The sequence below is a fragment of the Engystomops pustulosus genome, chromosome 11, assembly GCF_040894005.1.
Source record: "Engystomops pustulosus chromosome 11, aEngPut4.maternal, whole genome shotgun sequence".
NCBI lineage: Eukaryota > Metazoa > Chordata > Amphibia > Anura > Leptodactylidae > Engystomops > Engystomops pustulosus.
The window spans coordinates 59,623,105-59,636,007 of NC_092421.1; the positions used below are offsets into that span (position 1 = coordinate 59,623,105).

Here is a 12,903-nt window from a genome sequence, read left to right on the forward strand (position 1 = left end):
CATTGTGCAATGAACATCAGCAGATCTGGTTACTGATATCTCTGGATCTAGGACCACCAATTACAGTGAAGAGGGCTTATTAAGGCAGGGGAAGCTTGACTTTAGTGTTAAAATCTCCGCCTTCTTGACTTCATACAACCAATTTACATCTCACTTCAAAGTAGATTTTCTGGATGATGCCACTACACGAAGTCATGAAAGAAATATAATCTGGATGGTGTTCAGCTGCTTGGCAACACACTGGTAGCAGTTTATTAGGTCAATTTCTGATGACAGGTTCCCTTTAATAACTGTGAAATCATGCAAAAGCCGCGCCACAAAACAAGGCAAGAATAGGTCCTTCTCTGTAGCCCGGCGAAACACAATGGCCTCCTTTAATTACAATGCAAGCCACGATCAATCAAGGCACAGCACACGGCACTGTGCATGTAGCCTTAATGGGAGTCTATCACCATTATAATCTGTTGACACTATGTTATATAGAACTGTTCTGTGATTTCAAAAATAAATTTAATTATTTTCATCCATTAGGGCAAAATAACAATTTTATTCCATATGCTAATGAGGCAGCTCATGCTCTCAGGCCTTGTCATCAGCACCAGGATCATTGCTATTCGAGCCTGCACCACTACCCTCCACATCACATAAGACCTCAGTCACGCGACCATGTACTCACTGGACCCGGAAACCGGGTTTAACGCACACCTGGGTGCAAGAGGGGTGGTGGAGGGCGTACCTCACCCCTCCCCTCACCATACAAAGCACTGCAGTCATGTCCTATCTTATGCAGTGCGGCCACCCAGCCAGGTCACAGTGCAGTGAGACACGGGGTGCTCACCGACTATCACCAATTGCCATAGTGCACAATGGTGGCCATTATCTGGCGCGGCCAGTTCATTGCCACCATTAGTGTAATGTGCATGGGGCAACAGCGGAAGAAGAGGGAAGTGACTAAGACAGGAATATCAGTGCTCCGGGAGCCGAGGACAAGACCCAGGGGCAGCAACTGCCTCATTAGCATACGGATTAAATTGGGAACATCTCATAAATGGCATAATGGATAGATATCATAAAGGTATGTTGGAAATCACAGGATGATGTTTCTCTACAACTTGCAGCCAGCAGATACTTTGTTAAAATTGTAGCTGAATAACTCTGGTCCATGTGCTTGAATTTGCCCTGTAAACTGCACAGCAGATCAAAGTCTATCCCTGCAGAGGAAGAGTGCACCCCCTCTTACTGATTGCTCTGCCGATCCCAGAGAGAGCGGTTACACTGGGACATTAGAGACCACCAAACCTTGCAACTTTAGCCATGCCACTGCCCTATAACAAGGGATTTGTCTCTTAAAAAATGGGAATCCTTATGTTCATATTACGTCCTATCCTTCAACCCCATTGCTCGTTCACCCCTTTAACTGGGCTAGATCAGGTAGGTATACTGCCATTAACCCTTTCCCTGCCATAGGTCACCTGGGACATTGATATTGACAAAACACCTTTACTCCCATAAAGCACCGGGGATGTGGGAATTAACCCACAAAAGGAATACAGATGATAACCTTCCCTGTGTGGAGGCTGCTGCCATGTGTATATGGATAACGTGATCTGCTATAGATCATCTCCATCTACTGGACTTGTGTATATGGATAACGTGATCTGCTATAGATCATCTCCATCTACTGGACTTGTGTATATGGATAACGTGATCTGCTATAGATCATCTCCATCTACTGGACTTGTGTATATGGATAACGTGATCTGCTATAGATCATCTCCACCTACTGGACCTGTGTATATGGATAACGTGATCTGCTATAGATCATCTCCACCTACTGGACTTGTGTATATGGATAACGTGATCTGCTATAGATCATCTCCATCTACTGGACTTGTGTATATGGATAACGTGATCTGCTATAGATCATCTCCACCTACTGGACCTGTGTATATGGATAACGTGATCTGCTATAGATCATCTCCACCTACTGGACTTGTGTATATGGATAACGTGATCTGCTATAGATCATCTCCACCTACTGGACTTGTGTATATGGATAAAGTGATCTGCTATAGATCATCTCCACCTACTGGACTTGTGTATATGGATAACGTGATCTGCTATAGATCATCTCCACCTACTGGACTTGTGTATATGGATAACGTGATCTGCTATAGATCATCTCCACCTACTGGACCTGTGTATATGGATAACGTGATCTGCTATCGATCATCTCCACCTACTGGACTTGTGTATATGGATAACGTGATCTGCTATAGATCATCTCCACCTACTGGACCTGTGTATATGGATAACGTGATCTGCTATCGATCATCTCCACCTACTGGACTTGTGTATATGGATAACGTGATCTGCTATAGATCATCTCCACCTACTGGACTTGTGTATATGGATAACGTGATCTGCTATAGATCATCTCCACCTACTGGACTTGTGTATATGGATAACGTGATCTGCTATAGATCATCTCCACCTACTGGACTTGTGTATATGGATAACGTGATCTGCTATAGATCATCTCCACCTACTGGACTTGTGTATATGGATAACGTGATCTGCTATAGATCATCTCCACCTACTGGACTTGTGTATATGGATAACGTGATCTGCTATAGATCATCTCCACCTACTGGACTTGTGTATATGGATAACGTGATCTGCTATAGATCACCTCCACCTACTGGACCTGTGTATATGGATAACGTGATCTGCTATAGATTATCTCCACCTACTGGACTTGCTTACAAAATATTATTGGTTTCACAGGTTTACATCTGTGGATAGAAGGAACCTTAAGAATAGTAAATTAGCAAATCCTGCAGATTACAGAAATGAATCGGACCGACTCCTTACCTTCAGCTTTTCGGCATCAGCTCTGACTTTTAACAGCTCATTTATGGCATCGACAAAGCCTTGATGATGAAAATTGCACATTTTTTCAATTTCCCGGTCATGATTTCGAATCCGGGTATCGAGCTTTTCCATGAACCTTTGGTGGGCGTTTGGCTGGTCATCGTATACGGAGCTGAGGAGACAGAAGATATGCAGGGTTTAATCTACCTGGTTACTACTTAAGATTCAGAAGGTTATAAAGAAGAGAATTTAAGCGGTTATGCCCCATACTGTAAATTCTGTACTTCACCTAAAATCCTCATTGCACAGACATATATATATGACCGCAGACTAGAAGTCACTCACAGCTTATAGTACATGCAATGTGCGCCACCTAGTGGACATTTTGAGTCGCGCAAGAATGTTGGAAATGGCTTATAATCCAAAGCTGTGCTTTTAGGTTTAATAAAATAAAACTACGAAACATCGATAGAAATCTACTTCGACTATTTCATAACTTTTATTTGATCAAATTTTACTTTCCCACAGATGACAATTATTTCTTCTCCATAGCATAGAGGATAAGTGTGTGAATGTGGCTGTGAAACTCGTGTATGACCACTGCTCTATAGAGGTGAACAGAATGATGGTGTGCATGTACGAGTCCATCTACTCACCTCTATAGTATGGTAACGCCATACACGTGATCTACTTATGTAATGTAAGGGAGACATCATAGCAGCTAGTCTCCAGCCTCCAGCTCAGAGCCAACTAAGAAACAGAGGGGGCATGCAAAGGGAAAAACTGCTAAAAATGCAAAATACAATTCATATAGAGGCTTAGATCTTTTGAAGTATTATTAAAGGAAATCTACCATCATCATAAACCAGGGACACCTACTCATAGATGCAGGCATGGCAACTGTGGTAATCTTCTTATATTTGTTATCGGTGGCCACCTTCCTGCTAAAATCAACTTTTAAAATCATTCTAATGAGTCAGGGGCGCTGGGGGTGTTACCAGAGCCCCTCCGTGCTGTAGCTTCACAGGCTTTTACACTGTTTGCCCCCCCCCCCCATCCTACTCACTCAGCACTTCCCCCTCCTTCTGGCTGATGTTATCTCACTGCAGCAAAGGAAGTTCCAGCACAGATTGGTAGGGGGAAGTGCTCCTGCATACTGTAATGCCTGCGAATCTGCAGCAAGGAGGGGCTCTGGTAAATACCCCCCCCCCCCAGAGCCCTTGAGGCTCATTAGCATCATTTGTAGAAGGAAGGAGGCCATGGATAACAAATACTAGAAAATTACCACAGTCTCAGTGCCTGGATCTATGAGTAAGTGCTCCTGGTTTATCAAAATTTGTCCACTTTTCTCTATAATTTTGACATGATTTGAACTACGCCTCCCTTCATCCTGTCAACTGAAGGTAAAATGGAGAAGAAGGATGGAGCTGCAGGGAAGAGAAAGCTGACAAATGAAGTGTGCTACAAGCAGCTACATGGACAAGAGGGGCTCGTAAAAGGTAAGTGCCATAACCAGACATGAGATATTGGGTCCAATGACGATTTTTGAATAAATGTTGAATTTGTTTTTTTGTCGAAAAAAACCCTGAGCTCTGATGGGTTGCCATGAGCAACCGGAATAAATTAGGCAGCTGATCTGGGAGAAACGTATGCACCTCTTCTCCAACAAGATGCCTCAAAAGTTGACTTGGGAGTTGGGGCAACTGTACCCCATCACCTACAGTCTTGCAGCTGGGCCGCAAAAAAGTAGACCCGAGGATTGCGGACTGCTAACCCATCATTTTCTTTAGATAATTGGAGAGACTGTGATTTAAAGGGGTAAGAAAGTTCTAAAATTTTAATCCCCCAGTGATGTTTACACAATAAAGATAATTTTTAGCCCCCTTACTTTACAATTTACTCGGTTTTATTGCCGTTTTAGCTCCTATCACTTAGTGATGGTCAGTGTAAAATTCCAAAGTGTGGGCGGGCACTCTCTAAGCAGACACTTCATGATTCCTCTGGTGCTGTGAGATGCTGTGTGCTGGCAAGGTCTATCTACACTTTTATTTAGCTTCCAAACATTCTACTAGTATCTGACAAAGAAAAGAGAGATGAGACAGATCAGAAATGATGCAATCCATGAAATGGATATAACACACAATGACATTCTTAGTTCTGCTCCATCAACTAATCAATAAAAGCACACAATAGAGTAAACTCTGCTTGCCGGGAGGAAGTGCCTGTGTCTGAGCAGGGGGGGGGGGGGGCAGGAGGCAGAGAGAACTGGAGTGTGCAGACAAGAGAAGCTATTCATGAGAAGAATCCGATTATAGAAGATTTATGGTGAGATACGGGGACAACCAAAATTGTGTACTCTAGGACTGATAGAGACAGGATGGAATTATATCTGTGTGGGGAATACCCCTTTAATGTGTGGTACACCTCTGCCCCAGCTCTAACAGCAACTTCTTAGCTGTTGCTCCTCAACAACAGATTTCCAGTGGGATCATTTCTCTTTTTCTTATGGTGCCCACCTGATGACGATGATTGAGAGAATGCCAAGTGTGTGCAAAATTGGCATTTCCGCAAAATTGGGATATTTGGAAGAGTCAAATCATCTGGTCTACTAGCAGCAGATTAGAGGCTTTAGAATTTACTCCAGAATTAGAATCTGTGCCAGACAGGGATTCTGGAAAATATGCAAATATGTTTTTCCAAAATGAGATAGTGAAAACATTGCCTCTTAGCTACCTTTTAAGGCAGACCCTTAACATAAAGCATCTGGGGAATATTTCCCATAATCCCCAAGTGGAGTGTCCATGGCTGTAAGTCTCCACATACAAAACAAGGTGGCCTTAATTGGTAAGGCTAAGTAAGGAAAGCACCCACTTTCCAAAACTAAAAGCTTTCGCTCAGCAAAATTAGTTTCCTATACTGTACTGATGAGATGTAAAAACATCGAAACAGCGCCATCTACAGTTAGGAATCTGTTCCTCCTTTATTGATATACTGGTTTGACTTTTATGCATGCTTGATATTAAGGGGACTGCCATACAAGGTAGATAAGAGGATAACAATGTATTTGCATATTTCCCAGAATCCCTCAGTGGATCGTCAATGGCTGTAAGTCTCCAGATACCTGCAGAGATGCCCTTAATTAGCAAAGTATCCCCAAGGGGAGCTTTTATTTCCTGACCCGACTGGCCAGGGACTGGCAAGTTTCAACTATAACTTGGGCCAAGACATCCGTGCATTCAGCTTGGCCAAATTTTGTGGTGCAAATGATCACAAAGAGTTGTCATTTTTCGTAGTATGTGACTTTTTGGTTGTGTTGCAGGCCACCTTCCCCCCCCCCCAGTTTTATTGCACCCAATGACAACAACAAGCCACCAGAGCGCATAAACAGGAAGTGTTGTCATGGGGTCGATCAATAAAATGATGCCAACAATAAATGAGCTATTTGAGAATTTCTAAATACAATAAAACGTTACTTTTTATTACACTGTACAACAAGAGGATATCATTTCATTGGCGTACACAACCTTTATATTATATATAACCACATGCTGGTATAATAAGATAACAAGTGCTTCCTGAACCTTCTGCAGATAGAGCTGTAAACTTCCAGCCCATAAAACACTCCATTCATTACAGAAGGAAGTTTTTGTGCGGATAATAAGTGACACGGCTATAGAAAACACCAATAATGTGGATATCATGGGCACACGCATCACGTGAGGGCACACAGGGCCATAAACACACATCTCCTGCCCATAACCTCCAGTCTGTTTACCTTGTGATCCACGTCCCTAACGCAATAAATCCTCGGAAGATTTAATTAGAAAATTAATTTTGTGAAATGCCTTGAATTCATCTCTCTGATGTGTTTTTCAGCAAATCAATCGCATGTAATACACAGAAGAGGAGAGATATGAACAGTTATGGCTTCCCTGTACCTGTTAGCGGGGGATCCACTCATAACCTTAAAGGGGTTGTACCAAGATTGATTGTGAAGGGGGTGTCCCATTGCTTGAACTCCGTTGATAGCGAAAGCAGGGATCTCGTTTTCACTAATTAAGGAAGCAGCCAGTTGAACATGCTCCATTCAATACAAAATGGGTGTCAGAAAATATGGAGTACATTGCTCGAGTATCTCTGGTGATAGGAGATCTCCACTGATAGTGGAGCGCTGTGCTCAGCAATTTCCAACTCTGCCGTAGTACTGAATAGAGTGCCAGGACACGTGCACAACCTGCCCCGCCTTCAATTTGTGAGAAAGGGACTCCCATTCCCATCACACACAGATCATATTGTTATTCCTATCTTAACAATCTAACTTGGTACAACCTCTTAAAAAATTAAAGGGGTGTTCTGGGTCCTGATACAATCCAAGTCATCAGCATGTAGGGGTGCAACACTCAAACCATGCTCGGATCAGATATTCCAGCAGCTTCTGGGCACCAGAACATATACAATGGATGCAGGACCGGAAACAAAAAAACTCTGCCCGCTGTATAGAGGCCGTTCCAGGGAGTGGATGCTACACCCCCACTCAAGATGGAGCTATGCTGTCACAAGAGGTAAACCACAAGAAATGGAGGATTAACCTTTCCTTAGGATGGGTTCACATCACGTTATTTGTATACCCTGTAGTGTATACAGGCGGTCCCCGGGTTACGTGCAAGATAGGGTCTGTAGGTTTGTTCTTAAGTTGAATTTGTATGTAAGTCGGAACTGTCTACTTTATCATTGTAACCCCCAACCAAATTTTTTTTTGGTCTCCTTGACAATTGGATTATAAAAATGTTGGGTTGTCATAAGAACCAGGATTAACGATAAAGCTTCATTACAGACGCCTGTGATAACTGTTACAGCTGATTATTGTAGCCTAGGACTCAAGTACAATAAATTACCAATATCCAGAGGTCCGTTTGTAACTAGGGGTTGTACAGCGGGATACGGCCGCCGCTTCCTACAGCGGGATACGGCCGCCGCCTCCTACAGCGGGATACGGCCGCCGCCTCCTACAGCGGGATACGGCCGCCGCCTCCTACAGCGGGATACGGCCGCCGCCTCCTACAGCGGGATACGGCCGCCGCCTCCTACAGCGGGATACGGCCGCCGCCTCCTACAGCGGGATACGGCCGCCGCCTCCTACAGCGGGATACGGCCGCCGCCTCCTACAGCGGGATACGGCCGCCGCCTCCTACAGCGGGATACGGCCGCCGCCTCCTACAGCGGGATACGGCCGCCGCCTCCTACAGCGGGATACGGCCGCCGCCTCCTACAGCGGGATACGGCCGTGGCATACAGTGGGATACGGCCGTGGCATACAGTGGGATACGGCCGTGTCAGAAGGATACGTCAGAATCTTCCTGTCTTTACAACGAATGAACAAAATCGAGGTGTGAACCCAGCCTAACTATGACACCACTATGACCACTGCATCAGCCGATAACAGTCCCATGACTATGGTAGGACACCAGGGAAATTCTTTGGCACCAAAGAGGTGCCCATTGTGGGGAACACCAGCTTTTCCTGCATTCCCAGAAGGCTTGCAAGGGAAATAAAATGACATATCTGCATCCAGACTGTCAGACTGGGGTAGTTTAGGTCCACCAAATAAATTATTCTGCTAGCCTCCAAATCAGTTTATTTTCTGCTCTAGGGTCAAATATAAGGTTACAGGCAGGGCCCACCGGAGGATCTTCTGGTGCTCCGGTGGGGCAGTCTGACACTGTCTGCATCATCTTGAAAATCTAACTGGTCTTAGAAAGAGAAATATTATGAAGGAAACACTAGGGGTCACTATAAAACTGCCAAATATTCACTTTTCACAACCCTACACTAAAGAAGTAACGATTATGGAATCTACAACAGCAGGGAACCACCTGTGATATTAAAACATGTGTCAGGAGATACCTGGGAAGTATCTGCATTGCAGAAATGGAATTCTGTTAGAAGATTCTGCAGCAGCGATGGATATGCTAAGGATAACCTGCGGCATCAATCAATGTAGGTTTTCGACATGGAGCGTGGATGGGATTTTCTATTTTCTAGTGAAGTTATTGAAGAAGGAGTTACGGTAATCTTTCTACGACCTCGGAGGATACATCAACATGACCCTGGAGATGTGTTGATCACAGCTGTACGTAGCATCTATGTAACCATTTCACATGCTACGTTATGTAACTTCTTGTTTTAGTCTATTAGAGGTGAGCGGAACTGACATCACGGTTTTCCTAGGCAATCATAGTCATGGCTATTTGCCAGGGGTGTTCATTAGCCGTAGTGACTGTTCTGGCAACACGTCCAGGTCTGGCGGCCAAACCCGAATGTCGGGTTCACTCATTTGTACCTACTATGTCACTGCGCAGGTTCAGAAATTACCAAACTAAGATAAGTCAATAACAGCCAAGCGTAGTACAATGTTCCCAGGCTTTACCACTTCTACAGAGGAAAGTCACAGCACTACAGAAAGTGCTCATCAACACAACAATAAATACACACACACACATACATACATACACACACACACACACACAATAACTGGGGCATCAGATTACGTTGCTGTCTATGAAAGGAAAGGGAGGAGCGAATACTACACTTTTATAAAGGCCAGCACAGTGACTCAGTGGTTAGCATTACAGCCTTGCAGTGCTGGGATCCTGGGTTCAAGTCTCAGGGTCAACATCTGCAAAGAGTTTGTATGTTCTCTCCGTCTTCGCATGGGTTTCCTCCGGGTCCTCCGGTTTCCTCCCAAACTCCAAAACATACAGGTAGGATGATTAGATTGTGAGCCCCATGGGGACTGATTTGGCAAGCTCTGTGCAGTGCTGTGTAATCTGTGTGCGCTATATAAAGGAATTATTATCTGACCCCAATTTCTTTATTACAAACAATACTATAATGTTCTATATGTTCCTGCTATTGCTTCTGAATGAGAAGGAAAGAGAGATATATAGAGCAGATTGTCCCCTGTGTGCAGTGTATGGGAGACATCATAGCAGCTAGTCTTCAACCCCCCCAGCTCTCACACAACAAGACGGAGCCCTCAGAGGGGAAAACTGCTAGAAAATGCCAAATAGAAGTCATACAATGGTGAGAATTGGTATTATTCCTCTTTGTACACACGCTGCACTACTGATTTATGCAAAGGGTGTTGAAAAGTTACACGATTCCCTCCCCCAGACCTGACTAGATCTCACCATCCGCTGATTTATTGTATTTTGTCCGCATACTTGACATTTCCGCAGATGTGCTATTAAAGCCGGCTCGGCTTCTCCTGTATTTTTCCCATTATGCCAGGTGCTTCCTGTGATTGAGAAGCAGTTTCTCCAGCAAACACCATTGTTAATATGTAACAGCAGCAGAGCAGACATTACCCAGCCAGGGGGAGACACGAGAAGCGCCTATGGAAATTAGTCACCCTACAACAATGCCGATCACAAGTTGGGGTCCACGTTATTAAGAATATTACACAAACCCATAACCCAATCCACCAAGAGGCCATAAAATCTATCAGTATGGAGTACAGCATGGGGGTGGAGGGACGATGAAGTCATGTATCAATGTGTCACAAGTCATATTTATCACCTTACACAACTTTCTGGGGCGTCAAGTAAAGTAATTATACTTTATACTTTACATTGCAGATTATGTTCATAATTACAGATAATGTTTACATAATAAATGTGAACATAACTTTAAAATCCAGCATGATAAACTGATCCAGCATGATCCAGGCACCATGACTGTAGTAATCTTGTTATCTTCCTTCTAAAATCAACTTTTAAAATTATGCTAATGAATCTGAATTGCTCTTGGGGTTGTTACCAGAGCCCCTCCGTGCTTCTGCTACACAGGTTGTTACTCTATGGAGAGCACTTCCCTCCCACTGTGTGATGAAACTTCCTTTGCTACAGTGAGAATACAGCAGGCAGTGGGAGGGGAAGTGCTGAAGGAACAGGGGGAGGGTCGAGCAGCACAGATGGGCTCTGGTAACACTGCTCAGAAGACCTATTCACTCATTAGCATAATGTTATGAGTTGATTTTAGAAGGAAGATCATGGATAACAAATATAAGAAGATTACTGCAGTCACTGTGACTGGATCAATGTATAAGTGTCCCTGGTTTATCATGATGAATTTTGATGGTAGATTTCCTTTAAAGAAGTAGTACCAAATGTAAATGTACCCAATCAAAAGGAGAAGGTCATGACTACCTCATCCATAGAGTCTGCCCAATGAGGCCCACACCAATCAGTACGGGGTCCTCTCTCACCAATGAGTAGAGCGGCCATTCAATGGGAATGAGAGTGCCGGAAATTGCTGAGCACAGCTCTCTGTTATCTCCGACACTTCCACAGACCATAAATGAGAGTGCCGATGATATTTTAGGGTTGTTCAATACAATTCCATCAATTAGTGAGTACATGATTCCTGTTCTTGTCATCTGTGGAGGCTTCAATATATCAGATTGCTTTCCCCTAGTCACATTCACTTTAACAACAAAACAAGAGACAACCCCTTTAAGTGTACAGACTAGCAATATGATTTTATTTCTACTTCAAGTGTTACTGGCATGCGGTACCTGGAATGACCTGTGAGTGGCAGCATGTGCTTTGTTATGTTTGGCAGACTCTCATCACAATGCTGGTTACCATGAATTATGTTCATGTAACATTTATCAATTCTGAAAATAATATGGAGTAGTATTTTTCAGAATGGATTACACCTGTATAATCTCCATTGTTGTTTAAATGGTGAGAATTGGACCCCTTTTTTGTGATTGCTGGGGAGACCAGCAGTTGGACCCCACTGCTTAGATCCAAGTTCACATAACCCTGAAAATGAGCCCTAGCATGATAATGCAGCCTTTTAAGAGCAGGTCTGATATATACCGTTCTGGTGTCATTTTAATATAATTTTAATATCACATAAAAATTGTAGAGTGCTATTTTCACATGTATCTCCCACTCCTGGTTCTGTGACACCTAGAAACACAATCCTTATTCTCCTCTTTAAATTAACACCAGAAGTTACGGTACAGAAGTTATGGCTATGTGAAGTCTGTCACCCTCCAACCTGTCAGTTGAAGGCAGCATGGAGGAGGGCGCTGAAGTGAAGAGGCTACAGACAGCTACATGGACAATAAAGGCTCATATAAGGAAAGTATATTGCATATTGCTCGGATAAATTGGCCCAATGCTTCTAAATGCAATAGAGTCATAAGCCATTCACAATAGAATTCTGAGTTATGGTGATGTTCCTAAACATGAAGATACGTGGATTTATGTTCATGGGTAAAAAGAAGACATCTTATGAAAATAAACCCTCTTTGGAGAAATATATTCTCTATAAACGGAGCAGAAGCAAGGGCTGTATCCTATATAAGACACCTATAGCATAATAACACTGTATGCCAATGGGGTTCCCCTTGGATTCTTTACAAGGATTTCTATAAGATGTAGATCCTAGGGCTAGGGCGATTCCCAGCAGTTAGGGACATGCATCCCCCCTGGCTATGCCCTCCTGCCCCTCTATACATGTATATACCCTAATCAGGCCGAAAGGGAAACAATCCGCCTATGATTTCACCTTCTTTTCCATGACACTTCTGTACAATCCAGGAAATGACAAGTACTAGATGGCGACACGGATTCCGATAAATTCCAGAAAATCTGGATAGAGGCGTAGAAATAACAAACACGCTCATTGGGGTCTGTGGTTGGGTTTCCCTAAATGTGTTTTTTTCTTCTCTGGCTAATAGCATCCTGTTTCTTGGAGCAGGAAGGGCTAGAGCATAGTTTGCCTGTTAACATTGCTTCCTATAGCCGGGGTCAATGCTCTGTATCATCTATATGAGGGGAGTCATTGTTTGGAGGGGAGGCCTGTAATGAGCGGCTGGTAAGGGACCCGCACGCTTGAAAGGCGGCCGCTGATAATCTATAGCTCCAGATTTGTCATTGACTTCCTCTTTCCTGTCCATTGTGCCGGCCCCAGATATGCAACTTTTCCTTTATCTTCTGCCCTCGGCTCAACAAA

The 12,903-nt window shown here is 43.7% G+C and overlaps 1 protein-coding gene across 5 annotated transcripts in view; it reads right to left on the reverse strand.

Annotated features, from left to right (window-relative positions):
• Positions 1-12,903, reverse strand: part of EXOC6 (exocyst complex component 6) — a 148,514-nt gene that overhangs the window by 101,377 nt on the left and 34,234 nt on the right. For all 5 annotated transcript variants that reach the window (XM_072130744.1, XM_072130742.1, XM_072130743.1 and 2 more), the window contains exon 2: positions 2,875-3,046. In XM_072130744.1, coding sequence (XP_071986845.1) covers positions 2,875-3,046 — 172 coding nt within the window. The remainder of the gene's footprint in view (positions 1-2,874; positions 3,047-12,903) is intronic.